The sequence below is a fragment of the Pezoporus wallicus genome, unplaced genomic scaffold (assembly GCF_028554395.1).
Source record: "Pezoporus wallicus isolate ANWC-B61680 ecotype Strahan unplaced genomic scaffold, APGP_CSIRO_Pwel_v1 contig_8803, whole genome shotgun sequence".
Classification (NCBI taxonomy): domain Eukaryota; kingdom Metazoa; phylum Chordata; class Aves; order Psittaciformes; family Psittacidae; genus Pezoporus; species Pezoporus wallicus.
Genome location: NW_026635049.1, coordinates 1265100 through 1288117, shown reverse-complemented (window position 1 = coordinate 1288117; position 23018 = coordinate 1265100). Strand labels below are relative to the sequence as shown.

The 23018-nt window shown below is 48.5% G+C and overlaps 2 protein-coding genes across 6 annotated transcripts in view; both read left to right on the top strand.

Annotated features, from left to right (window-relative positions):
* Positions 1-23018, top strand: part of LOC130594805 (myotubularin-related protein 8) — a 105237-nt gene that overhangs the window by 67267 nt on the left and 14952 nt on the right. The window lies entirely within an intron of this gene.
* ARHGEF9 (Cdc42 guanine nucleotide exchange factor 9) overlaps positions 18267-23018 on the top strand; it is a 164578-nt gene continuing 159826 nt past the window's right edge. The window contains exon 1 of one of the 5 annotated variants that reach the window (XM_057400902.1): positions 18267-19250. In XM_057400902.1, the coding sequence (XP_057256885.1) occupies positions 18285-19250 (966 nt within the window). In that variant the 5' untranslated portion in view covers positions 18267-18284. The remainder of the gene's footprint in view (positions 19251-23018) is intronic. The other 4 variants (XM_057400884.1, XM_057400907.1, XR_008971164.1 and 1 more) reach the window with 4 other exon arrangements.

The window sequence follows — 23018 nt, the reverse complement described above, 5'->3', positions numbered from 1 at the left end:
GTGGGCACATGGGGCCCACCACATCCCAGGGATGCTGTTTGCAGCCACGGGGATGATGGCTGTGTGTGTTTCCCAGTGAGGTTTTACACGGCAGCAGCTGGTGAGTTTACGTTATGTGGTGTAAGTCCTGCCAAAACAATTTCTTCCTGTTATTGCTCCTCCAGCCTTAGCAGAGCGATAAGAGCCTGTTGCAGGGAGCTGGTTTCTCCCAGGGGCTCCCCTGCTCCAAGCCAGGAGCTGTGAGCACAGTTCTCAGGGTGACTTTTCCTCTCTCCTTTAGCTAAATTTCAGAGTTGCATTTAGTTAAATGATAGAAGGAACATGTGAGTGTAGTTTGTATAGGGTCTGTCTGCATTTAAAGTGGTATTTCCCAAGAATTCTCTAGTTGCCCAAGGCGGTAGTTACAGATGGCAAAGACCTTGGCCTTGAAGAAAAGGCTTGTGGAAGTGGAAGCTGGGTTTGTTTGGGCCTGGATGGAGGTGGGAGAGCACCGCAAGTCTCACCACTTCTCCAGCTTGGACATTGTGGCTTCTGCTGGCTTTTCATGTTGCTGCATCATTCTGTTTCCCTTTGCTACACAAGTGCTGCTGAATGTGGGTTTCTGCTCCTGCAAAGGCAGTTTTATAAGGCCAAACCTTAAATATTGCAATGGGACTGAAGATAGATCTCAAACCCTTTTCTGCTTGGGTTTTAATTCCTTTTGGGTGAACAAACTGAACCTAAAGCAGAGCCACAAGGAGCTTTGCAGGGTTCCAGCATGGGCCTGTAGAAGGTGGTACCAGATCAGCCACAATTGCTTATGATAAAGGAATCATTTTCAGGTTTCCTGATTACAAACCCAGCTCCAGAGCTGGGAGGGCTCTTGTCACCACCCAACAATTGGAATTGAATAGGCTGCACTGCTGTTCCTAACAGTGGGCTGCTGAGAGGAAGGAAAAACAGGAACAAAGTAGCTCAGTCGTTAGGTGAGGTGCTGCCCTTCTGAATAAGGGTGGCAGGGCAGTCCCCAGGGTGAGGGGGCAGGTCACCACCTCACGTGTGGAAAGCAAGGTTTGGGGTGGATATGTGCCTGGAATGGTGTCTCCTTCAAGCAGAAGGGAGTTGAACTCCTCAGCCAGGCTGCCCTGTGGGTCCTCCTGCCCAGGTCTAATGCTGTGAGCTGCCTGAAGTAAATTGGTGCTTGTACACAGGATTCCTGGAGATGGGATCTGCTGGAGCAGTAGCCAAATCTTTGCTTCTTACTCTTCAGTGATTGATGCTTTGTCACTCTGTTGTAACCCCCAAGGGCAGGCATTGCCTTCCTGGTCTCTCTCTGGTCTGTAATTGGGCCCTGCAACTTCTTGGCACACAAAGTTAAAGCCAAGCATTTTAATAAACTTTTATGAAGATAATGAGTGGTGTTAGTTTGGAATATTTGTGTAAAAGGGCAGAAAATAGGTGCATTTCAGGGCATAAGCCAGCCCATGTTTGACAGAGCTAGAAGCAATTTTCCCCAAGGCACAGATTATTCCGTAATTACTCATTAATGAAGTTCTTGCCTCCTCTGGAGCATTTGCCCTTGTCCAGGGCATAGGAGGAAGCAGTGGAAGGCCCTGTGTTATCCAGGCTGGTGTGTTTGTACTCCTTAACACCCCTCTGATTATAATCAGTGGGTTTTGCACTCATAAAGAGTTAGGGCATTGCCATGTAAACTGTCTATCATAAATAGAGGGAGTCTGTTTGTATGGTTTCAGGCTTGGACTTTAAGTGATAATTACTGTCTAATCTTTCCAGGCACCTTGCTTTGATTCCTGGATGGTTTCACCTTTATTTACAGCTACAGCATAAACACCTTTAATAAAACAGAGTTAAAAACACAGTGAAGTTTTCTTGCAGCATGATGTGGGACAACTCCATGGGTCGGTGCAGTGCTATAGCCAGGGACACTGACCTGATCACTGTGTGCTCCTGTGGGCACTCTTCAGAGCAGCAAAAGCATTGCCTGTCTTCCTTCAAACACACTCACAAAAGGAGGTGCAGCTTTTGCTGGGAGCAGGATCGAGCCATTGATTTAGGTATAAAGTTGTCTTTGGAGACCAGGTCTCTGAATGGTGGTGCTGGAGAACCTTTTGCTGCATTTTCATGGTTCTTTATATATCCTCTGCTGCATGAGGATAAATACCTTGCAAGAATGAATACGAGCTATAAGATCTCTAATTCAAGTTTAGTTTAGGCACCTTAATACATGTTTGAGTGTTTAAGTGGGAAACCTGAAGGTGCAACTCTTCCCCCCGACAGCTGGGACATGATTGGTAGGAGCTGTGGTTGCGGGTGTCTGTAAGACAAACGGGCTGTGAGCATTTCCTGAGCGTGCAGGAGGGTTTCTAGAGGAGTAGCAATATAGGGCAAGGTGTATGTAAGGAATACATCGAATTACCCTTTGGAGCCCTGTGTTAACATGCTGTTTCTTTCTGCTGGTGGTAACAAGCTGGGGTTCAGCCTCTTGTGGCTTAAATTGTGCTTTCTAGTCATGAGGGTATGGGGAGATCATGTTTTGAGCTGGGTAAGCAGCAGACGGATTTGGCCTGGAGGCTATGGAGCTGCATTGCTCTCATGCTGGGTCATAACTTCATATCCAGCTCCCAAATTAGGTGCTTGATTCATTTATCTCTTCCTTTGTCCCTTCTCTGCTACTGCATGTGACCAGGCAGGGAGTCAGAGGAGGTGAAGCTTGGGAGGAAGGTTCAGCACAGTCTTCTTTTGGGGCTGAAACCAAACTGAACATGGGCATATGCCTTTGCTATGAGGATCAAAAAGATGGGATTTAATTGTGTTCACAGGTATTTCTCTTGCTGCCTCAATCCTGATGTCCCTGGGCCTGTTTCTATCACCCTCTGGGGCTGTGGGGCAGAGCGATTGCTGCCTGACTTATCCATACCCTCAGCTGATGCTGTCAGGTGCAAAGCATCTGCCTGCCCATGTGCCAGGGAAGCTCTTTGCAACCCTTCCCCATTGCCATGTCCTTCAGGGAGATTATTTTTGGCACACTGACTGAGTTGGGTTTCTTGATTTTCTTGCTGCGAGTAGTTGTGAAATAGTGCCTGTTCTGCTAATGCCAAGGATGCGTTCCTGCCATCCGTGGGGGCTTTCGCTCTTGTTTGGATGCTCCTATAGGGAGGAGGGACCATGTATTTAAAGACCAACAAGAAAAAGCCCAACAGCAATTAAAGTTAATGAAAGATTCCTCTGGCTTCTTTAGTAGCTGATTTTTTGTTCAGGTTTTCTGCTGGACAAGCCCATATTCTTAAACACTTCTTGTTAATCACTCCTTTTGTCTCCTCTGAAGGAAGAGGTCACTTTTTCCATGCTGCTGACGTGAAGGGTGAATCATAGGGGATGTGGGAAAGTGCTGTCACTGAGACCAATAACCTGTCGCAACAACAGCCGTCTTCATCCTGATGGCCTCGAGTGTTTTGCAACCCAGGTGCCAAGTGGTTGGGTATGACCACAGTTCAGAGGGCTCTTTTGGTGCTTCTTGAGTAGGATGGACAGGAAGGATCGGCTCCTTAAAGGCTTCTGTTTCAAGGGGCTGATACAGTGTATGTATGGAGAGCCTGTTCATTTTACTACAGGAAGGAAGTGTGTCATCACGTAGCAAAGATCCAGTGTATGGCCTGCAAGCCAAGGTGATCTTGCCTCAGTGCTGAGTGTTAGCTCCAGCCAAATGAAAGACACAACTGGAATAACATCCAGGAGATACTGCAAACCCTGGCAGTGCTGTGAGCTGAGCAGGGCTGCCCCTGCCCTGCCTGTGTGGGCAGGTCGAGCGCTGGTGTGGGAGTTCCTGCAGCTCTCACACCAGCTGAACAGGGTTTGAACCTCATCACTGAGGAAACACAAGGTGCTGTTGCCTTGACTCACTGTGGGCTGGTCCTGTGCCTCCTGCGGGGTGCACGTCCTTGGAGAAATGTGTAATGGCAGTGTTCAAGGCCAGGTTGGACAGGGCTTGGAGCAACCTGCTCTAGTGGAAGGTGTCCCTGCCTGCAGCAGGGGACTGGAACTGGGTGAGCTTTAAGGTCCCTTCAACCCGAACCAGTCTGGGATTCTATGTAATCAGACACGTTGTTTTTTTTCATGATAGCAATGTTTGTATATCCCATCCATACTGTGCAATTTCCTGTGAAGACTAGATGTTGTCTGGATGTGTGCCCAAACTGTTTGAGCTTTTAAAGTAGGGGTAGAGATGTAGGTGAGCTGGGCTCATCCTTGGAGATGGAGAGATGTGCCTTCAGAGGGAATGCAATGGACACTTTTAAGGTGACTGGTTCTGTCTTTTCCTGCTTATAGTTTTTGTTTAGTTCCTTGCCACCGGTAGCAATAAATTCACTTGCTGTTGAAAAGGAGTTATTGGAGACACTCAACAGAATATAGAAAAGGGTGAAATAAAAAGATGCCCAATACTTGGAACACCATCTCCAGCTCTGTGTAGAAAAGATTCAGGCTTTGTTCTATAAGTGTTGATAAGGGGAACCTTTAGGTGCTCCTGCTCAGTTAGGTATTTTAACCCTAAAAATGGATAAGTTTATTCTTGAGGAGGGCAAGGTGGGAAGGCAGAGGAGACATCACGTGTGTGCATAGCCCTATCCTGATGACTGGGGTGTGTGGCAGGGGCACAGCCAAAAGATGAAAGAACTCATCAGTAATGATGCTGATTGAATCTGATGTGGCTTCCCCGTGTTCCAAGCTGGCTCCTGCTCTGTTGCCCAGCGGAGTGTGGGTGGCTCGAGCGGGTCCCCGGGGCGTGAGGAATGTGAGCTGACAGCCCCTTTTGAAGGGTAAAGCCACATCAGGCAGAGTGCGCAGCGGTCCAGACAGGGGATGCGCTCGATGATGTTCGTTTGGTTTAGTATCCAGTTTGGGTCAGCAGGGCAGGCTCGCACTGACAAAGTAAAGTTTGGAACTCTTAGGTTATAAGATGTGCACATGAGGACCAGCCCTGGCTGAGCTGAACTGTGGGAATGCAGGATAACACCTACAGCAATGGCAGCATTGCCACAAAAACTGGGCTCCAGACATCACCCACTGATGATTCCTGCAGAGCAAGCGCTCCACGTGCTGGCCAGGGCTGACCGTGTGGTCTCAGCTACTGTGTGAGGGCTCTGGGTGCAAATAAGAGTGATTTTTTTGTTGTTGTTGTTGCTAGTGAGGGGGGGAAGGTGGGAGAAAGGTGTCTGCATGGCCAGGAGGCACCTCTAAAATCTCTGTGCCTTTCTGGGGTGAAAGCCTCAGCTGGAGAGCAGGCACCCAGCAGTCACGGTGCTTTTCTAGAAAGATTAGTTTTTCACATACCTAAAGGCAATGCCTTCCCAAGCTGGATATCCTGGAACACAGCAGTAGGTGTCATTGGCCTGTTTGAAACTTCAAACCTCCATATACCCAGAAATTGGGTTGGAATTTACTCAAAACCATTGCAGTTGTTTGCTCTTGAAGACAAACACTTTACACCTGATACTCTGGGTTCCAATCTGAGACTTGCATCCCATTTCAGAGCACAGTAAGGCTATACCTCACCTTTGCTTGGTGAGTTAGGTTTTCTATGACGTGGTGCTTGGGGAATGGAGAGCAACCAACTGTCAGTCCTGTGCCGTTGTGTTTGTGTTGAAAGGAGGTGTTGGTTAGTGTGGTTTGCTGTGCTATGAAACAAGGCTGTGAAGCAGGTTTGCTCTCAGCAGCCTGCTCATGAGAGCTGGGAGCAGCACTAAAGCCTGCGTCATTGCCTTTCCATTTCCCTCCTTTGACATGATGTTTGATGGAGAAACCTGAAAGAGGTGATGGTTCCTGTACAAACTGTTGTAAGGAAAAAGGGCAGGGAGGAAAAAAGTACAGGGGAAATCCCACCTATATAGCTGCCTAAAAAGAATAGGTCACTTGGGATCTGTCTGGAGATAGTAGGGTTTAGAGGGAGCAGTTAAGTACGTGTGAGATGCCCTTTGTCATCGCCAGGGCAATGTAAGGGAGTTGCTGAGTAATATGCTGAAGTAATTCTTGGAAATGCTTGAGCAAAACCAGTTGCTGCATGTGCTCCCAGGCTTTGCATGGGAATTTGGGGCTGTCGTTGGCATGCAGCTCTTTGTTTCTGATCCAGAGCTGGATGCACTGAACATACATTAACACAGAATCACAGGCTGCAAGGTCCGTAACTATGGCAATAGAGCTACAAATGTGACCTTCTGCACCTACTTTCAGTGCAGTTTTGGTGAGCTGCCCTGTAAGATGGCACTTATTTTTTCTAGTAGTAATTCCATGTCAAAGAGGAAATATAAATAAACTCCCCAGACAAAAGAAGCAAGGAAAAAATAATTCTTTCAAACATTTGAGCAGGAACAATAGGGTAGGATATGCACTCTCTGGGGATTGGTAATGGCTGAAACCGATAGGAGCATGGTGCCTGCCTTACTCCGCTTTGTAACTAGCACAAACCTTTGCTCAACTGAAGATTATTTATAGCAAATGTTATGGCAGAAGCATGTGTGACCTGTAGGCTCCCTGCTAGGGGAAGAGCTTTCCTGTACTGTCTCTGGGAATACAATAGACAATTATTTAGACACTGTCTTTGTCTCAAGATATAAACAATTAAATGCTGGCTACTGCTTTCTGTTCTCCAGTGCAGGCTATGGGCAGGCATGCTTTGTTACTGAAGGATTCTGGGGGAAGGAAGGGTTTTTTAAGGGGTTCATGGTGGAAAAATGTCCCGGCTATAAAGCTCCTGAGGCATCTCTCCTAAATTGACTATTTGCGAATGCAAAGTAATGTCACAAGCATCATGAAGTCATTGCCTCCCAGCATCCTCATGAAGGACAGCAGCCAGCAGCTTGGTGTTGTTCAACTGACAGTAATGGGGTGTGTATGGGTGTAGACCCCTGACTCTGCCTGTACTGTTGCAGTTTAGCTCATCACTGTGGTATTGGAGTACCTACATCTGCTACTGGATAGTAATTAAATGTTCTTACATGTAATTACTTTCAACTGACTACTGAACAGCTTAAAAAACTACATGTAACAGCAGATATTTCTCTATCGTAGTGCTGACGGTGCCAAATACCCGAGAAGATTGGGGAAACGGCTATTGTGCATCAAAACATAACCTGGGTCTGAAAGATGGCTATGTTTTCAAGCTCCCTCTTTTTCTTGGGGGTCCTTGTGCATCCTGGATGTCAATAGCAAAGTCTCCTTTGGGATCTGTTTGATACTCACCTTGGTTTTATTTTCTGCACAGTGAAAGAGTTTTGACTTGCAAAAAAGGGCTTATGAAAATGTGCAGGAGTGTGCAGGGGGTAATGCTACCACAGCCACAATGCCGGTTAAATGGGTAAAGGGTGGCTTCTCATTTGCAATTCATGGGTCAGCTGTGGGAGTCTGAAGAAATATTTAGCTAGAGGTACAATGCCAAAGCCTTCTGTGTGCAGAAGCCTTGCTCAGAAATTCAGCTTCAGGAGGAGCTAATCTATTACATCTTCATCTTTTGATTCTGGTTAACAGGGGCTTTTAAACCTCTGTTTTCTTCTTGACTTTCACCGGCTTAACTTTTCATGAGGAGCTACATGATGGTGCTCTCCCCATTTCAGCACAGGCACTGCATATATAAAGCTGTTGCTGGCTTGGGAGAAGGTATTAGGGCTCAGCATGATGCAGAGCCAGGTGCTGGTACCCTGGTAACCTGCCTGGCACCTCTCTGCGCTGTCCCGCCATTTCATCAGGTCCACAAAGTCCCAGGCGAGGAGCTGGTTCCTCCCCTGGCAGCACCAACGCAAGTCCAGTTTATCTGAGAGATGCAGCCAAGCAACTCTGTCTTCCTTGGCCACAGGCAAAAAGATTCTCCTGCTCTAATTTCATTGTGTTTAGCCATTGCACAAACTCCAAAGCTCCCTGTAATGGGAAGGAAGTAATGCTTAAATTATACATGAGTGAACTGATTTACTCAAACCCAAGTTTTGAGTTCCATCCTTTTGAATACAGGGATGGAGCTATCTGTCTGTGCATCCATCCGTCTGCCTGGTGAATATTGAATTAACAGAAACACAAAGCCGTATCCAGTACTGTAAAAGCTTTGGCTTATACCAGTGCAAACTGTGTGGGGCAGATGCATGCTGCCACAGGGGAAGCAGTGTGTTTGCCTGGTGTTAACTGGTCTGGTTGTCCTCAGTGGTGGAGTGCAACCATTGCTACAGATTCCCTTCTTCCACTGAAAACTCAAGTGTTTCAGCAAGGTCTGTCTGCTCCACACTGAAAAGGGATTCAAACTGCTCTCTTCTGCCTCCTGCTCCTAATGAGGGGGTTTAGCTTCCTGTGTAACCTGTTTTGCAGAGCATTTAAAACTCTGGTTAAATTCTATGGTCACTTCCTACGGGCACTTGCTCAGAGCTCCTCAGGGAGCCCCGCACCGGAAAACCGTAATTGCTCTTGCTAATGGCCTGGAGATCCCTTTTGCAGATGTTTCACCCGCGTCTCTTCTCCATTCTCCTTCCACTTCTATTTAAAAGAAACTAATCTGCAATCATCAGCACTGCCATGCCTTGCCGAAGCTCAGCAGCACACTGTCCTCTTGTCCTCTAAGCAGAGGATGCTGCAGTTTTGTAGGGGCTGCAGCAATTCGTGGTGAGGGTGGCTGTGGGCTGAGGGTCTGCTGGGTGGGCAGGGGCTCCAGCCCTGCCTACATCACCTCGTTGTGTGCTGTGAAGGCATGGATGTGACAGTGAGGCTGAAACATGTGAGGAGACATAGAAAGGGGGACAACTCATGATTCTCTCCCTATTTATTTGACCTAAATACACTGAAGTAACCATACCCTCATGAAAGAGATAATTTCCTGACGCTGGAGAGCTTAACATCTGTTTCCTCCCATTTTTTTCGGTGGTAGAACATGGTAACGGAAGAACTGGCGGGGTTTTCTTTCCTCTTTTTCTTTTGTATAGCAAGAGGCACCGCGTGCTTGGGCTAAATACGCTCCCCGAGAGCAGACAGGTTTCTCTCAAGGGTTATAAGATCATTTGTTCTCTATTTTCTCTCCTTCCTGCCTCCCCCCACCCCTCCTGGAGAGGAGCGGATACACTGAAGCCCAGGCAGGACTTCCTTAGCTCAGCCATGCCTTCTGGCAGGCCACGCAGCGTGCCCTCTCCCCGTCACCCCCCTTCCCCGACAAACAATGGCCAAAGGCTCCTTCTTGTTTGTTATTTTGGATCCTGCAGAGGAAGAGCCGAATGGAAGATCGTGTCCCTGGGGGCCCTCGGTGCATTCCAGCCCTCGCTGCTGCTTTGCAAGGCTGCTGGTGCCTTTGCTGCGCATTCCCCAGGCCTTTAGTAGGATTCAGCAGCGCCCTGTGATGCTAGGGGTGGCCAAGGGGTTCCGAAGCACATTTAGCGCTGCCGAAAGGTGAGAGAAGGGGGATGGAGACCTTGGAGGGGTGTCTGGAGTCATTGTTCTGCAGCAGGAGCAGATCCTGTCCTTAGGACATCCAGTGCAGCACAGGGCGCTGTTCCAAGAGCTTTTTTACCAGCTATTTTTGATGTGGCTTGAACTCCCTCTTGTGCTGCTGGTATCTCCTTTGGTGTAGTGAGCCTCAGATTCGCTGTACCCCTGGCTCCAGGTTGACCTCAAGTCTCTCCAGGTGCTTTCTGCCAGAGGCTTTGTGGTAGAGAGCACATTTCTCATGTGATCCTGTCTGTACTGCCCCAAGGGCAACTGCATTGCCAATTTCCTCTTTGATCCCTTCAAAGGCTTGTTGCTCCTCAGGGCCCCAGTCAAAATAGCTCTTTTGGATCACTTGATGGAGGGGATTTAGGAGTCGACTGTAACCTGGAATATGCATTCCCCAGAATTCCACAATGCCTGGGCATTGCAGTATCATGGAATGGTTTGTGTTGGAAGGGACCTTAAAGCTCATGCAGTCCCAACCACCTGCCATGGGCAGGGACACCTTCCACTAGAGCAGGTCGCTCCAAGCCCCTGTGTCCAACCTGGCCTTGAACACTGCCAGGGATGGGGCAGCCACAGCTTCTCTGGGCACCCTGTGCCAGCGCCTCAGCACCCTCACAGGGAAGAGCTTCTGCCTAAGAGCTCATCTCAGTCTCCCCTCTGGCAGGTTAAAGCCATTCCCCTTGTCCTGTCCCTACAGGCCCTTGTCCAAAGCCCCTCTCCAGGTTTCCTGCAGCCCCTTTAGGCACTGGAGCTGCTCTCAGGTCTCCCCTTAAGGAGCCTTCTCTTCTCCAGGCTGAACCATCCCAGCTCTCCCAGCCTGGCTCCAGAGCAGAGCTGATTCAGCCCTGCAGCATCTCCGTGGCCTCCTCTGGACTCGCTCGAACAGCTCCATGTCCCTCTTGTCTCTTGTCCCAGAGCTGGACACAGCCTGGGTCAGACCAGGGTCAGACCTTTGCTAACTGATGCTTCTTTGCTAGCTGGTGTCGCTACCCTGTTGCCTTTGGTAGGCTTGTGGATACCGTTATTTTGCTGTGTCTGTGGATAACTCCTGTAAATTTACTAAGGGCCAGCTTGGAAGAACAAGGCTGCCCAAGAAAAGCATCAGTCCCTGAGTGGTGGCTTGTGACAGCCCAGATTGCTTGGGCCTGATTCAGTGTACTTTAAGTCTGTGAGAACTGTGAACTTCAGTGGGTGTTACCTGGGCCTGTGCTGTTATTTTTGCTCTTGTACATGTCTGCTAAATCACACTTAAAAGGAGCAAAATTATGTTGCTCCCACCTGTATCATGCAAGAAAAGCCTTGTTGCTAAGGAAATGTTATGCAATTATGAATGAGATAGAGAGTACCTCATTCTTCCTTAAAGGTTTGGATAGCGCAAAAGAATGGAAAGAATTTAGAGACAAATCATGGCCATGGACACAATATTTGTGTAAAACACCCAGTACCATTTGCTTGGGAATTTGTGCAATCCTGATTTACTTATCCTTCTCAGTGACCTGGAAAAGGGAGGTGACTTTTCAGAATGAAGGGCTGCTGCTTGTGTGAGAAGAACAAGGCTCTGTGCAGAGGGCAGGGGAGGGACCTGTGCAGCTCCTGTTAGTTGGAGCTGTGATTGATAGCTGTGATTTTAGGATACCATTTCCCAGGTGAGATGATGTGTGTTTGGTAAACCAAAGGCACCAGCCACAGCCACCTGAGGTGGCTGAGCCACCCTCTTTGGGCTCGAGGTGGTTCAGAGGATAGTGGAAGAGGTGTAAGGTAATTGCACTACCTCATGTTGTCAGTGGTTAATGTCGTCCCCCCCCCCAGATGGGAGTCACGGCTTCCCTGTGAGGTGGTAACTTGCTACAGTTTGATATCAGCAAAACACCTGCAGCTTGAAGAGGGGAAAAATAAAAGCAGCTGGCTGAATAGTGGTTTTCTGTCTAATAGGTGTGCTCCAAAATACGCTCCAAGCGTTTCTTCAAAACCTCCTCCTCCTGTGACCCAGAAAGACATTTTCAAAGCTGTTCTTCTCCATACTCGGGTTTTATTTTGTCATTATGGGCCTTACTGCCCCAGAGCCTGTGTTGTTTGGTTGATAAGGTGATCCTGCCCCTCTACTCTGCTCTCGTAAGACTTCACTTGGAGCATTATGTGCAGTTCTGGTGTCCTCAGCATAAAAAGGACATGGAACTGTTGGAACAAGTCCAGAGGAGGCCACGAGGATGATCAGGGGCTGGAGCACCTCCTGTATGAAGACAGGCTGAGAAAGTTGGGGCTGTTCAGCCTGGAGAAGGCTGCATGAGACCTCAGAGCAGCCTTCCAGTACCTGAAGGGGGCCTATAGGGATGCTGGGGAGGGACTCTTCATTAGGGACTGTAGTGACAGGACAAGGGGTAACGGGTTCAAACTTAAACAGGGGAAGTTTAGATTGGATATAAGAAAGAAGTTCCTTACTATGAGGGTGGTGAGGCACTGGAATGGGTTGCCCAGGGAGGTTTGTGAATACTCCACCCCTGGCAGTGTTCAAGGCCAGGTTGGACAGAGCCTTGGGTGCCCTGGTTTAGTGTGAGGTGTCCCTGCCCATGGCAGGGGGTTGGAACTGGATCATCTTAAGGTCCTTTCCAACCCAAACTATTCTGTGATTTTATGATAAGGCTGTCTTTTCTGTTTGGCTTATTCAAGGTTTCCCACAAGCATGCTGCTGCTGTGTGTTTGCTCAGTGGCAGACACTGCTTTTGGTGGCTGTATCAGTTGATGGATACAGTACAGTGCCAGTCCTTGGGCTGGATGTGGTTTAGGGGACTGTGCTGCGACTGCAGGCACTAACAAAGCTGCACTGCTGTAAGTTGGCGCCTGCCAAGGGCAGTGACTGGTTTCAGTGTGTGCAGTCCCGCAGGCTTAATTGGTGTGGATTAGACAACAACAAGATGCTTTTCTCACATAAATATTGTTAGCAGCTGGTCAAAAAGCCCGTGTCCTGTTATTCTATTCATCCATCAGGGAGAGCTTTGTCAAAGCAAAGGTGATGGTTTCAAGGATCAGGAGAGTTTCAGGTGAAGCTGTGGCAGAAGGGAAGGCCACCAAGCACTGTTCTCCTGTCTGTTTTGGGTGCTGAGGTTTGGCTTTGTGATGGTGGCTCAGTTTACATCTGATTTAAAGCTGCTTTTAAAAGAAATAAAGATACATATATTTATTTGAAAGCCGCCCTTGCAACCTGTGTTTCTGGGTTGTGTTTCTTCTGTGGGGAAGGCCACAGAGAATGTGTCTGCTGTTGTGGGCTCTATTTGCTTGACACACGAGGAACAGCCTCTGTTGCTAGCATCCATCCAAAGACTACTCAGGCAAGCCCGTTCCCTTTGAATCGTCTTTCCTCGTGCAGGGTCCACCCAGCCAAAACCAATAAACCATAAAGCTGGAAAAAGCAAACAAAAAGAGAGGGACCTTTTGTGATTTTTAGTCTTTTGCTGCCAGTTGGCTGCACAACTTGAAACTCCTCAGATGGGGCTTTTTCTTCACTTCAGATCCATTCAAATGCGTTACTCTTTTAATCGCAGTGGGGATGTCTGTGAAGAACTTGCTATGCCCGGAGTGACAGCCCAGGGAATGGGGAACCGGTCTCCTCCTGGAGCACCAGATGCAGGGATACTCCCACTAACCCCTTGTGTTTTGGGGAGCAGAAGCTTCATGTGTTCCCCGCAGGGACACAGCTCCTGGGTGAAGTTGGGCTGCAGGGTTTCAGGCGGTGCTGAGGCCCGCGGAGGGAGGTTCTCGTTCCCAGTCTCCGCCGCAGCATGGACAGAAGGCAACGGGCTCAGTCAGTGGCCAAAGCCGAGCAGAGCGGGTGTGTGGAGGGGATGGCTGGGCTCTGTGTGGGTGCATGGGGGGAGGCGTTGGTGCCGGTGGCTGTTGTGGAGAGATGGGGCCGCAGCGCAGCCCAGAGCAGGCCCGGCAGCTGCTGGCAGTGCTGCCACGGAGACGTGTCTGAGGGAGGGCAAAAGTGCCAGGGAGGAGTGAGCGGGTAAAGGAAGGTGAGGAATGGTGCCCTGATCCCTGAGGTCAGTGGAGATGGTGGGAAGAGGTGCTGGAGCTGGGGGAGGCTCCCTGATGGGAATGGCAGCCTGTGGAGGCCCACAGGAGCAGTTCTCCTGACAGGAATGGTGTGTGGAGCTCTCACAAGATGAGGTTCTCCTGACAGGAATGGTGTGTGGAGCTCTCACAAGATGAGGTTCTCCTGACAGGAATGGTGTGTGGAGCTCCCACAAGATGAGGTTCTCCTGACAGGAATGGTGTGTGGAGCTCTCACAAGATGAGGTTCTCCTGACAGGAATGGTGTGTGGAGCTCCCACAAGATGAGGTTCTCCTGACAGGAATGGTGTGTGGAGCTCTCACAGGATGAGGTTCTCCTGACAGGAATGGTGTGTGGAGCTCCCCCAGGAGCAGTTCTCCTGACAGGAATGGTGTGTGGAGCTCTCACAGGATGAGGTTCTCCTGACAGGAATGGTGTGTGGAGCTCCCACAGGAGCAGTTCTCCTGACAGGAATGGTGTGTGGAGCTCTCACAGGAGCAGTTCTCCTGACAGGAATGGTGTGTGGAGCTCTCACAGGAGCAGTTCTCCTGACAGGAATGGTGTGTGGAGCTCCCACAGGAGCAGTTCTGACAGGAATGGTGTGTGGAGCTCTCACAAGATGAGGTTCTCCTGACAGGAATGGTGTGTGGAGCTCCCACAGGAGCAGTTCTCCTGACAGGAATGGTGTGTGGAGCTCTCACAAGATGAGGTTCTCCTGACAGGAATGGTGTGTGGAGCTCCCCCAGGAGCAGTTCTCCTGACAGGAATGAGGAGGTTCTCCTGACAGGAATGGTGTGTGGAGCTCCCCCAGGATGAGGTTCTCCTGACAGGAATGGTGTGTGGAGCTCTCACAAGATGAGGTTATCCTGACAGGAATGGTGTGTGGAGCTCCCACAGGAGCAGTTCTCCTGACAGGAATGGTGTGTGGAGCTCCCACAGGAGCAGTTCTCCTGACAGGAATGGTGTGTGGAGCTCCCCCAGGAGCAGTTCTCCTGACAGGAATGGTGTGTGGAGCTCTCACAGGAGCAGTTCTCCTGACAGGAATGGTGTGTGGAGCTCCCACAGGATGAGGTTCTCCTGACAGGAATAGTGTGTGGAGCTCCCCCAGGATGAGGTTCTCCTGACAGGAATGGTGTGTGGAGCACACACAGGAGCATGAAAAAATCATGAGGAGCAAGGAGCAGCAGAGAGGACCTCTTGTGTCCTGATGGTCCATCTTCCAGTTCCCCTTGCAGGGGAGGGAGAGCCATGAGCAGTGAGGGAGGGAAGTTGAGCCATGGAAAAGAGAGGGTAGGTGGGGGTAAGGTGTTGAGTTCGTTTTATTTCTGTTTCTCATTATCTAAATCAGTTTAATGGGCAATGAATCACATTAATTTTCCCCCAGTCAAATCTGTTTTGCCTGTGTCAGTAATTGGTGAGGGATCTCCATATCTTTATATCAACCCATGAGCTTTTTCATCTTGCTTTTCCCCCTTGTCCTGTCTGGGGAGGGGAGTGATGGTGCAGTGAGGTGGGCATCCAGCAGCTGGCCATGGTCAACCACCACAGCAGCAGACATTCATTTTTGCTACCCTCAGTACCACTGGTGCCAAAAATGCTTGGCACAACCCCTGTGTCATGGCTTAGTGAAAGCCAGATGATTGTTGCTCTGAAAAAAGCAGGACAGTAGTTGCTTCTGTTAAAGTTTTCAGCCTCACTTGGTTCCTTGATGCCTCTGCCATCCATGGAGGTCTCCTGGGTTATTGCTTGTTGGAGATGTGGTTGCAAGGTAGAAACAGAGGTTTATTTGCCCAAATGCAAGGCTGAGCCTTTCCTTGTCCATGAAGTATCCACGGCAGTAGCTGCTGCACAGCCTCTGTTGTAGTGGAAGTAGTGAGTTTAATAGTTTTGTTTGGGTTTGCTTTGTTTGGTTTTGTTGTTGTTGTTTGTATTTTTTATAGATATGGCAACTGTTCACAGAACAGTAAGAGTGAAGGGGACAAGAGCAGGAGTGAGCATCATGCCTTTGTGCCAGAGTGCTGCAGTGTGACTGCCTGTCTCCTCCCTCGGCTTGGGGTAAAATGGGGGGATTGTCCTTTGTCAAACCCACTTCTCTGGGGCTGTGGTCCTCCTTGTTCCCACTCTTGCTTCCGTCTTCCTGCTGAAAGTAGGATAGGGAATTTAACCATGTTTAGTGCCTGGCATGTAGTTCTGCATGTTGTGAAGGTAGACGACAAGCCCAGGACCACCTTATGAAGCTGAAGCAGTGAGACAGGATGAGGTACATCAGTGGAAGGAAAGCTTTAGGATCTGTACGAGCTGGAGTTCAAATGTATTCCCACAAAGGGTTTGGGGTGATTTCTGTTGCTATTGGATATGGGGTATTTGTACTTTTAATCCTGCTCACTTAAGGTGGAGCTCATTTGAGAAGAACGTGTGTTTTGTGTAGTGTTGAGTGGTGGACAAGCAGCTTTCATTTAGCAGTCCAGTTCCAGTGAGGGATTCATGTGTTGGTGCCATAGCTATAGTAGGAAAAACCTGGCTTGGCTATTGATGAGTTTTCTGATATTGTAGTATTTCGGGTTTGCACTGGTTCCAGGAAGAGCCTCATCCTGACTTTTCTTTGAATGCCTGCTTGAAGAGACTGAACTCTCTGGGAGGGCAGTGCCAGTTCCTGGCAGATGAGGCTGGTGAAGATGACAGTGACATGCATACGGACACTGTACTGTGATTTCTTCTTTTCCTCTCTGTCGTGTATCTGATGTATCCGGAGCCTTAGTGATCTGCAAAAAGATGTGATGTATGGTATCCTGCATGTACTTTGTGGTAACGTTATTAATGCAGGAAGTTTGTGCTCACTAAATCTTCAGTCATTTAAATCAGATTTAAGTTGTTTTAAAATTTAAGTGGTTTGGGAGCAAAATTTTAGCCTCATTAAAATCAATGGCAAAACCGCCACTGGGATAAGATTTGACCTGTGATGGTTTTAACAAATGTGTCTTCTAAAAAACTCTTTCTGTTCCTAATTGCATTTCTTTTGTTCTTTTTTCCTTAAGTCTTGTGAAGAAAACAATCTGAAGACAATGCATCTGTGACCCCTGATACCAACTTGTCAGGCAGGGCGATGGAAGTTGTAGAGGGCCGCCGGCATACTGGTCCTGTGGTAGCTCCAAATGGATATGCCAACAGGGTTTTCCAAGCAAACATGGAGGAAGGGAGTACTGACGCCTTGGAGGTTTGTGGTGCTGAGCACTGCACCTCCAATGATACCATCCCAAATGAACAGGAGGAGGCACCCAGGTGTAAGAAGACAACCAAGGGCAACCGGATCTGGAATTTCGTTAGACGAAGGAAAGGACTCTCTACAAATAAAGAAAGACCCCAGTCCATGATCCTGCTGGGAGCTACCTCTGAAGTCTCAGAGTTGAAGAAACCATCCTTCATGGACAGGGTAAGGCCATCAAAAAAGGGAAGAAGCTCCAGGATGTCTAAGAATGTGGATTTGAGAGCATCTGGAGTCCAGGCTGCTTGTGACCCTGAGGAGGACCATCACGCCAGTGGGCAGAGAGCTGTCTACAGGGTTAAGAAGCTGGGTGACAGTCGGAGGCCTTCCCGCCACTCCTATGCGGGGTACATTGATGATCTGGACTCTTCTTTTGAAGACATAGAGCTGAATATCAGCGTTCCTGAAATTGATGGCAACGAAAGTAAATGTCTCAGGGATATTAATGTCAGGTTACACAGTGAAGATAATGATAGTAACTGCCATAGAATACCAGCTAGAAAGAGTGAGTCTTTGAATTGTGAAAACTTTCAGAGTCCTGCAATTATAGAAGGGGACAATCAAAAGAGGGGTACTGTGCTCCCCCAGGAGGGCAGAAGAGGAGGAAGCTCAGATGTCTGGAGCTATCTGAAAAGAATTTCATTAACTAGCAAAGATAATTCAAAGCTTCCAGATCAAAGGGCTGAAACCAGTTTCCAGAACTTAGAAAATATAACTGATCATTCTACATCTTATTGTGACTTTGATACGAGATGTGAGGAGAATCTCAGCCAGAGGAAAAAGTCAAACAGTGCAACCAAAGCCACTCACTTTGGTGGTGTTGTGAGGTTCTTAACCAGCATGGCTGAGGCAGCTCGGAGGCTGCGAGGCTCCTCAAGGGCATTTTCACCTGATGAAAAAAGGCCTCAGCGGAGTTTCCGAGGCTGGAGGCAGGATGTTGCCCCCCACAAAGAGGTCTTGGTTATTGAGAATGAGAGTGCAAGGGCCTTCTGCACGGTGGGAGCATGTCTGCAGTCCCCAGATTCAGGCACGTGGGATAATCTGAGCTTTGAGAGTTTAGCGGGGAAGGAGCCAGCGCAGCATTGCAAAACCACAGAAGTGTTGAAAGACATTGGATCCTCTGCCCTGGGCAGTGAGAATTACAGATTTAATGAAACATCACTTTGTCCCTTTGGGCCAGAACCATCCATCTCCCACCTGCCAGAGCTTGCAGACAGCTCTTTCATTGACCTAAATACTAAAGACCCCTCTGAGGATCTGATGGGCTTTCCACAGATGACTTTGACTAAAGATGGTCAGGACTCAGGCAGTACTTCAGAGAAGACACAGGTCATGGGCAGGGATATGCCACTTTCTGAAGGTCTTCCTGTAAATAATCTGGATGCTGTGGACCTGGGCTGTTCACCTCCTGACTGTGATGTTTCCTCTGTAACTGGGGCCCTGATCCACGTTCCACAGCCAGCCCTGACTGAACTTGATGCTGAGGATGTGGCTGGTGCTCCAGTGGTTGCTAAAGACATGGATCCATCTGCAGCAGTGGCTGAGGAGCTTTCAAAGCCAGAACTGCATATACAGGACTTGAAAAATCCTAAGCTGCCTTTGCAAGACTTGTCTAGAGGTGAGCTGGGGATTCAAGACACTGGAAGTACTCTGGAGAAGACACAGGCCATGGGCAGGGACCTGCCACAGTCTCAAGGTCTTCCTGTGAATAATCTGGATGCTGCGAACCTGGACTGTTCTCCAGCTGCTGCTGCTGACATTTCTTCAGTGACCGAGGCTCTGATCCATGTTCCCCAGCCAGCCCTGACTGAACTTGACGCTGAGGATGTGGCTGGTGTTCCAGTGGTTGCTAAAGACATGGATCTGTCTCCAGCAGTGGCTCAGCAGCTTTCAGAGCCAGAACTGGATATACAGGACTTGAGAAATCCTGAGCTGCCTTTGCAAGACTTGTCTAGAAGTGAGCTGGGGGTTCAGGACTCAGGCAGTACTCCAGAGGAGACACAGGCTGTGGGCAAGGAACTGCCATGTTCTCGAGATCTTCCTGTGAATAATCTGGATACTGTGGACTCGGACTGTTCTTCAGCTGCAGATGGTGACTTCTCTGCAGTGACTGAGGCTCCAATCCACCTTCCACAGCCAAAGCTGACTACAGAGGTCCAGGACTCAGGCAGTACTCCAGAGAAGATACAGGCTGTGGTCAGGGACCTGCCATGTTCTCAGGCTTTTCCTGTGGATGACCTGGATGCTGTGGGCCTGGGCTGTTCTGCAGTTACTGACGTGAACTTCTCTGTAGTGACTTTCTTGAAGTGTTCCACAGTTCCAGGTCCAGTTCCAGGGCAGAGCGGCTACCGCCTGCGGAAGCGTGGAGCTGCTTCGTTTGCAGAGCAGAGCTCTGTGGAGCTCACAGACTGCACTGATGAGTGCCAGCCCTTCCAAGTGCATGTCTCCAGGATTGTCTCCTCTGGGCGCCTCAAGAATGGAAAGGTATGAGTAACTTTTACTATGATGTTTCAATAAGACCATACTGTGGTACTGTGTGGAGATGATCTGCACTTGAAAGCATTTTTGTATATCACTCACTGGGATTTTCAGTGAAGTAGATGGTCATGTGAATCATGGCAGGAGACACAGCTTTTGGGTCAGTCCAAGAGGAGTCAGATAAGTGGCATATCCCTGAGCTATTAGTGTGAACCTCCAGAGCTGTGCCTCCTACAACCCTTTAGACATTTGCTTGTATCGGTGCCCCTAGAAGAGGGCTGTAGTAGAAGTTTATGTATTTCTAGGTACTACCTTTAACCTTTGCCCTTTCTGCATTTAGTTAATTTGAAGTAGAAACTTGTGAGATGAGTGCTGTTGAAACATCTAGAGGTTTGAAGTGTGCTATGGGAAACTGGCATTCACCAATTGCACTTTGGACCTTGTGTTCTCTTAACTGAAAAAAAACAGTAGGGGTGATGGTTGTTGATTGTTATTGGGTGATGCTGGTTACAGCACAACATCTAGAACACATCTAGAAAAGCCCTCCCAAAGCTGATAGACTCCCCCATTAACTCTCATCCCATCGCTGTAGCACCTATACATGTATCTCTGTGCGTGGAGCAGAAATCCCTGAGCAGTAGCAGTCTCATAGAATCATCATGGAATCACAGACTGGTTTGGGTTGGAAGGGACTTTAATGATCACCCAGTCCCCTGCCATGGGCAGGGACACCTTCAAATAGACCAGGTTGCTGCAGCCCCGTCCAACCCAGCCTTGAGTGCTGCCAGCTGCTCCAGGCTCATGTTGCTCCCTGCCAGTTGTGGAATCGATGAGGTTTGTCCACAAACCATGGTAGGACCCGGTGTGGAGCCCAGATGGTTTCTGTTGGGTCCCTGCTGATTAGCTGAGGATAAAATTATGATTTATTTTATTTTTCATTTGTTTTTAAGGTGCCAGGTAAGGAAATCGGATCAGTTTGTGAAGAAACTTTCTCCTTTCCTTTTGGGCTTAGAGAGACCAGAGATGTTACAGAGGTGATGACATTGCTCCCTGTTGGAAAAGGGATCACTGTAACTTCGGAGCCAAGAGGGGAAGTGATTGAAAATTGGCAGCAGATTAGAAATGCTGGGAAAAAAAATCTGAACTTGTGACTCCAGCTAAAATAGGCAGAACCATTGTTAGTTATTCCTGGATTTGTTTTTCTGCTTCACTTTGTGTAATGCAAACGGATAAAGACAGCTTGCAGTGTAATTCCAGGCACTTAACGGAGTGGGGTGGACAGTGGTTAGTCACTTTTTGTGGTCTCCTGAAGAAATGTTTAGGAGGAGCTTGAATGAGAGGGCTGTGGTTTGATATCCCTTCACAGGGAGCAAGCTGAAAGCGTTCTGGGCAGGAGCAAGATAACAGAGGCACAAAAGGATTAAGGAGAGCAGAGGAAAATATTGGCACTCTTTTCCCAGAGCAGCCACATCTCTGGTAGCTGAGGGCAATGGTTGCATGCCTGATGGCAGAGCTCTTGGGGCAAAATGTGAGCCATTTCCCAGGTCAGCTGTGTGACAGGAGATAGGGTAAGTCCCAGCTCAGCTGTTGCAGCTTACAAACATGACCAAGAAACTTAAATATGGTGCTTGAGATAACTGGACAGGAAACCTCCCTCGAGTTCCCGTTGAGTGTGGCTGGAGCACACAGCCTCCAGACTGCTGAGGCTTCCTCTCCAGGCAGGAGCAATGGGATGAAAGAGAAAGTGTACAGCTTGTAAACACCTCCTGCATCCCAGAAACAGACTAGGGATTGAGAAATAGGCAGTGATCTGGTGGCAGCATCAAACCCAGAGCAGCCAAGAGAAATGCTAAAGGAGGGATGGTCTTGGATAGGACCAGACCTGGAGAGTCCGTCGGCAGCTCCAGTAACAAATGTCCTGGAATACCCAAGGGATTTTCCTGCCTATCTGTCATCAGGGAGTGGCACTTGGAAATATTTTACCAAAAATAAACATGGAAGAGGAATAACTTCAGCCTGAGCGTGACAGTAGCAGTAAACTCCAGCCTCTTATTGTTTTAGGGCTAAATCCAGCTCTTTGCTGGCACTTGTTCCCTAGGACAATGGCTGGCCCTGCTGCTTTAGAGGACTTGCACACTCATTTTAGCAGATCAGCAAATCTGTTTAGCTGTATTCTTCTGCAATTGATGCCTGGTTCTTTCTTTCCTAATCTTGCCTTCTTAAATGTTAATGTCTTTGGGCAGGAGCTGATTGATGTTATAGGCAAGTAAAAGCTGAATAGGATTTGGTCTTAATGCTTTAAAGGATATAATATTGCAGCAGCATTTAAGAACAGTTGTAGGAAGGTAGAAAACCACTTGTCAAACTGTCTCCCACTAAGTTGCTTTCAGACCCCATCCCAAATTCTCCCTTGTTTTGGGAACTTGTGAAACAGTGCAGTTAAAATGTTCTGAAGAATTGACAGAAAGTAAAGGTCAAAATAGATTGTCAATAGGAAATGAATTACTGATTTCACCATTCAGTGCTGCAACTCTGGAGTGCAAGTGCCCTCATTATTTTGAGAGAGATGAGGAATGAACTGAGAGGTGACAGAGAGGTTTTGCTACATTTGTGACTGTTGTAAGCCGTGAAAGTTTCCAGAACAAGTGTCCTCACTGAAGTGAATTATCCTTATCCCACCTCAAAAACCACCACAGCATCCCAACAGGGAGAATGCTGCTGCAGAGAGTAAGGCATGGCCCCAGAGGTTGTATTTGACCACTTCCAGTAGCTTGTGGTGATGCTTGGGTGGAAGGAAGTTTTGATACCACACAGGCTACTTCGTGGTTCTGGCTTTTCCATCGGGGTTTCAAACTGCACCATGTGTCCTTGGATAGGGTTTGTGGGGATTTGATACCTCCTTTGGGAATGACGTGAGGAAAGGCTGCAAAATAAGCATCTGAGTTCATATTTCAGGCATCAGTTTCGAGCTTGTAGGACCCAGAACCCGGGTGCAGGGTTACTGCTGGCAGAGATCCTCCTTGCACAGGGGCACGTGCAGGGGCTGGGCACCGCGGGGCGTTTTGGTTGTGTCAGTGTTGCTGTGAAGGAGCAGAGTTTTGACTGCAGTCTTTCTATGCAGTCTTTCTATGCCCTCTGCTGGCTTATTTGTGAAATAAGAGTTTATTTTATAAATAGTAGAAGTTATTTTATAACTCTATCCCAGCTGAAACCAGGACAGTTTTTCCATAAGATTTTGAATTTTATCTCTGGAAGATTTACAGGCTGCAGCTTGCTTCTGGCTATTGTGGCTGCACACAGACACCAGTTGGGTTTGTGCTGTCATTTCCTGGAGGAATTACCATTGCCAGAAGTGTGAAAATGAGATTTCTCCAGGCTTGTCAACCTGTGAAAGGGGTCTGTCCCATAGGATGAGGTGCCAGGCCCACCGGGATGCTCAGTGCTCCCAGCCAGTGTGGTTTCAGAGCCCTATGAGAGGCTGTCTGATTAATGTCACTTCTCTGCACCACTGCAGATGGTTGCAGATGTCTCTCCTGAGCAGCCGTCGAGTTTGTTCCTCTGAGTCCCACACCAGAGCCAACCTGTGTGGGTGCCATAAAGGCTGTAACTCCTTGTTGTGGAGTGTGGTGATGCTGTGAGCAGCCCATGTTGCGGGTACAGGTCTGGTGCTTCCACCCCATTACTGGGATTTGGGATTCTGTACAATAGCTGCACGCTGTGCTGCTCTGTGTGGGAAAATGAGACTCTCCCTTTGTGGTGGGTTCGACTGGAAGC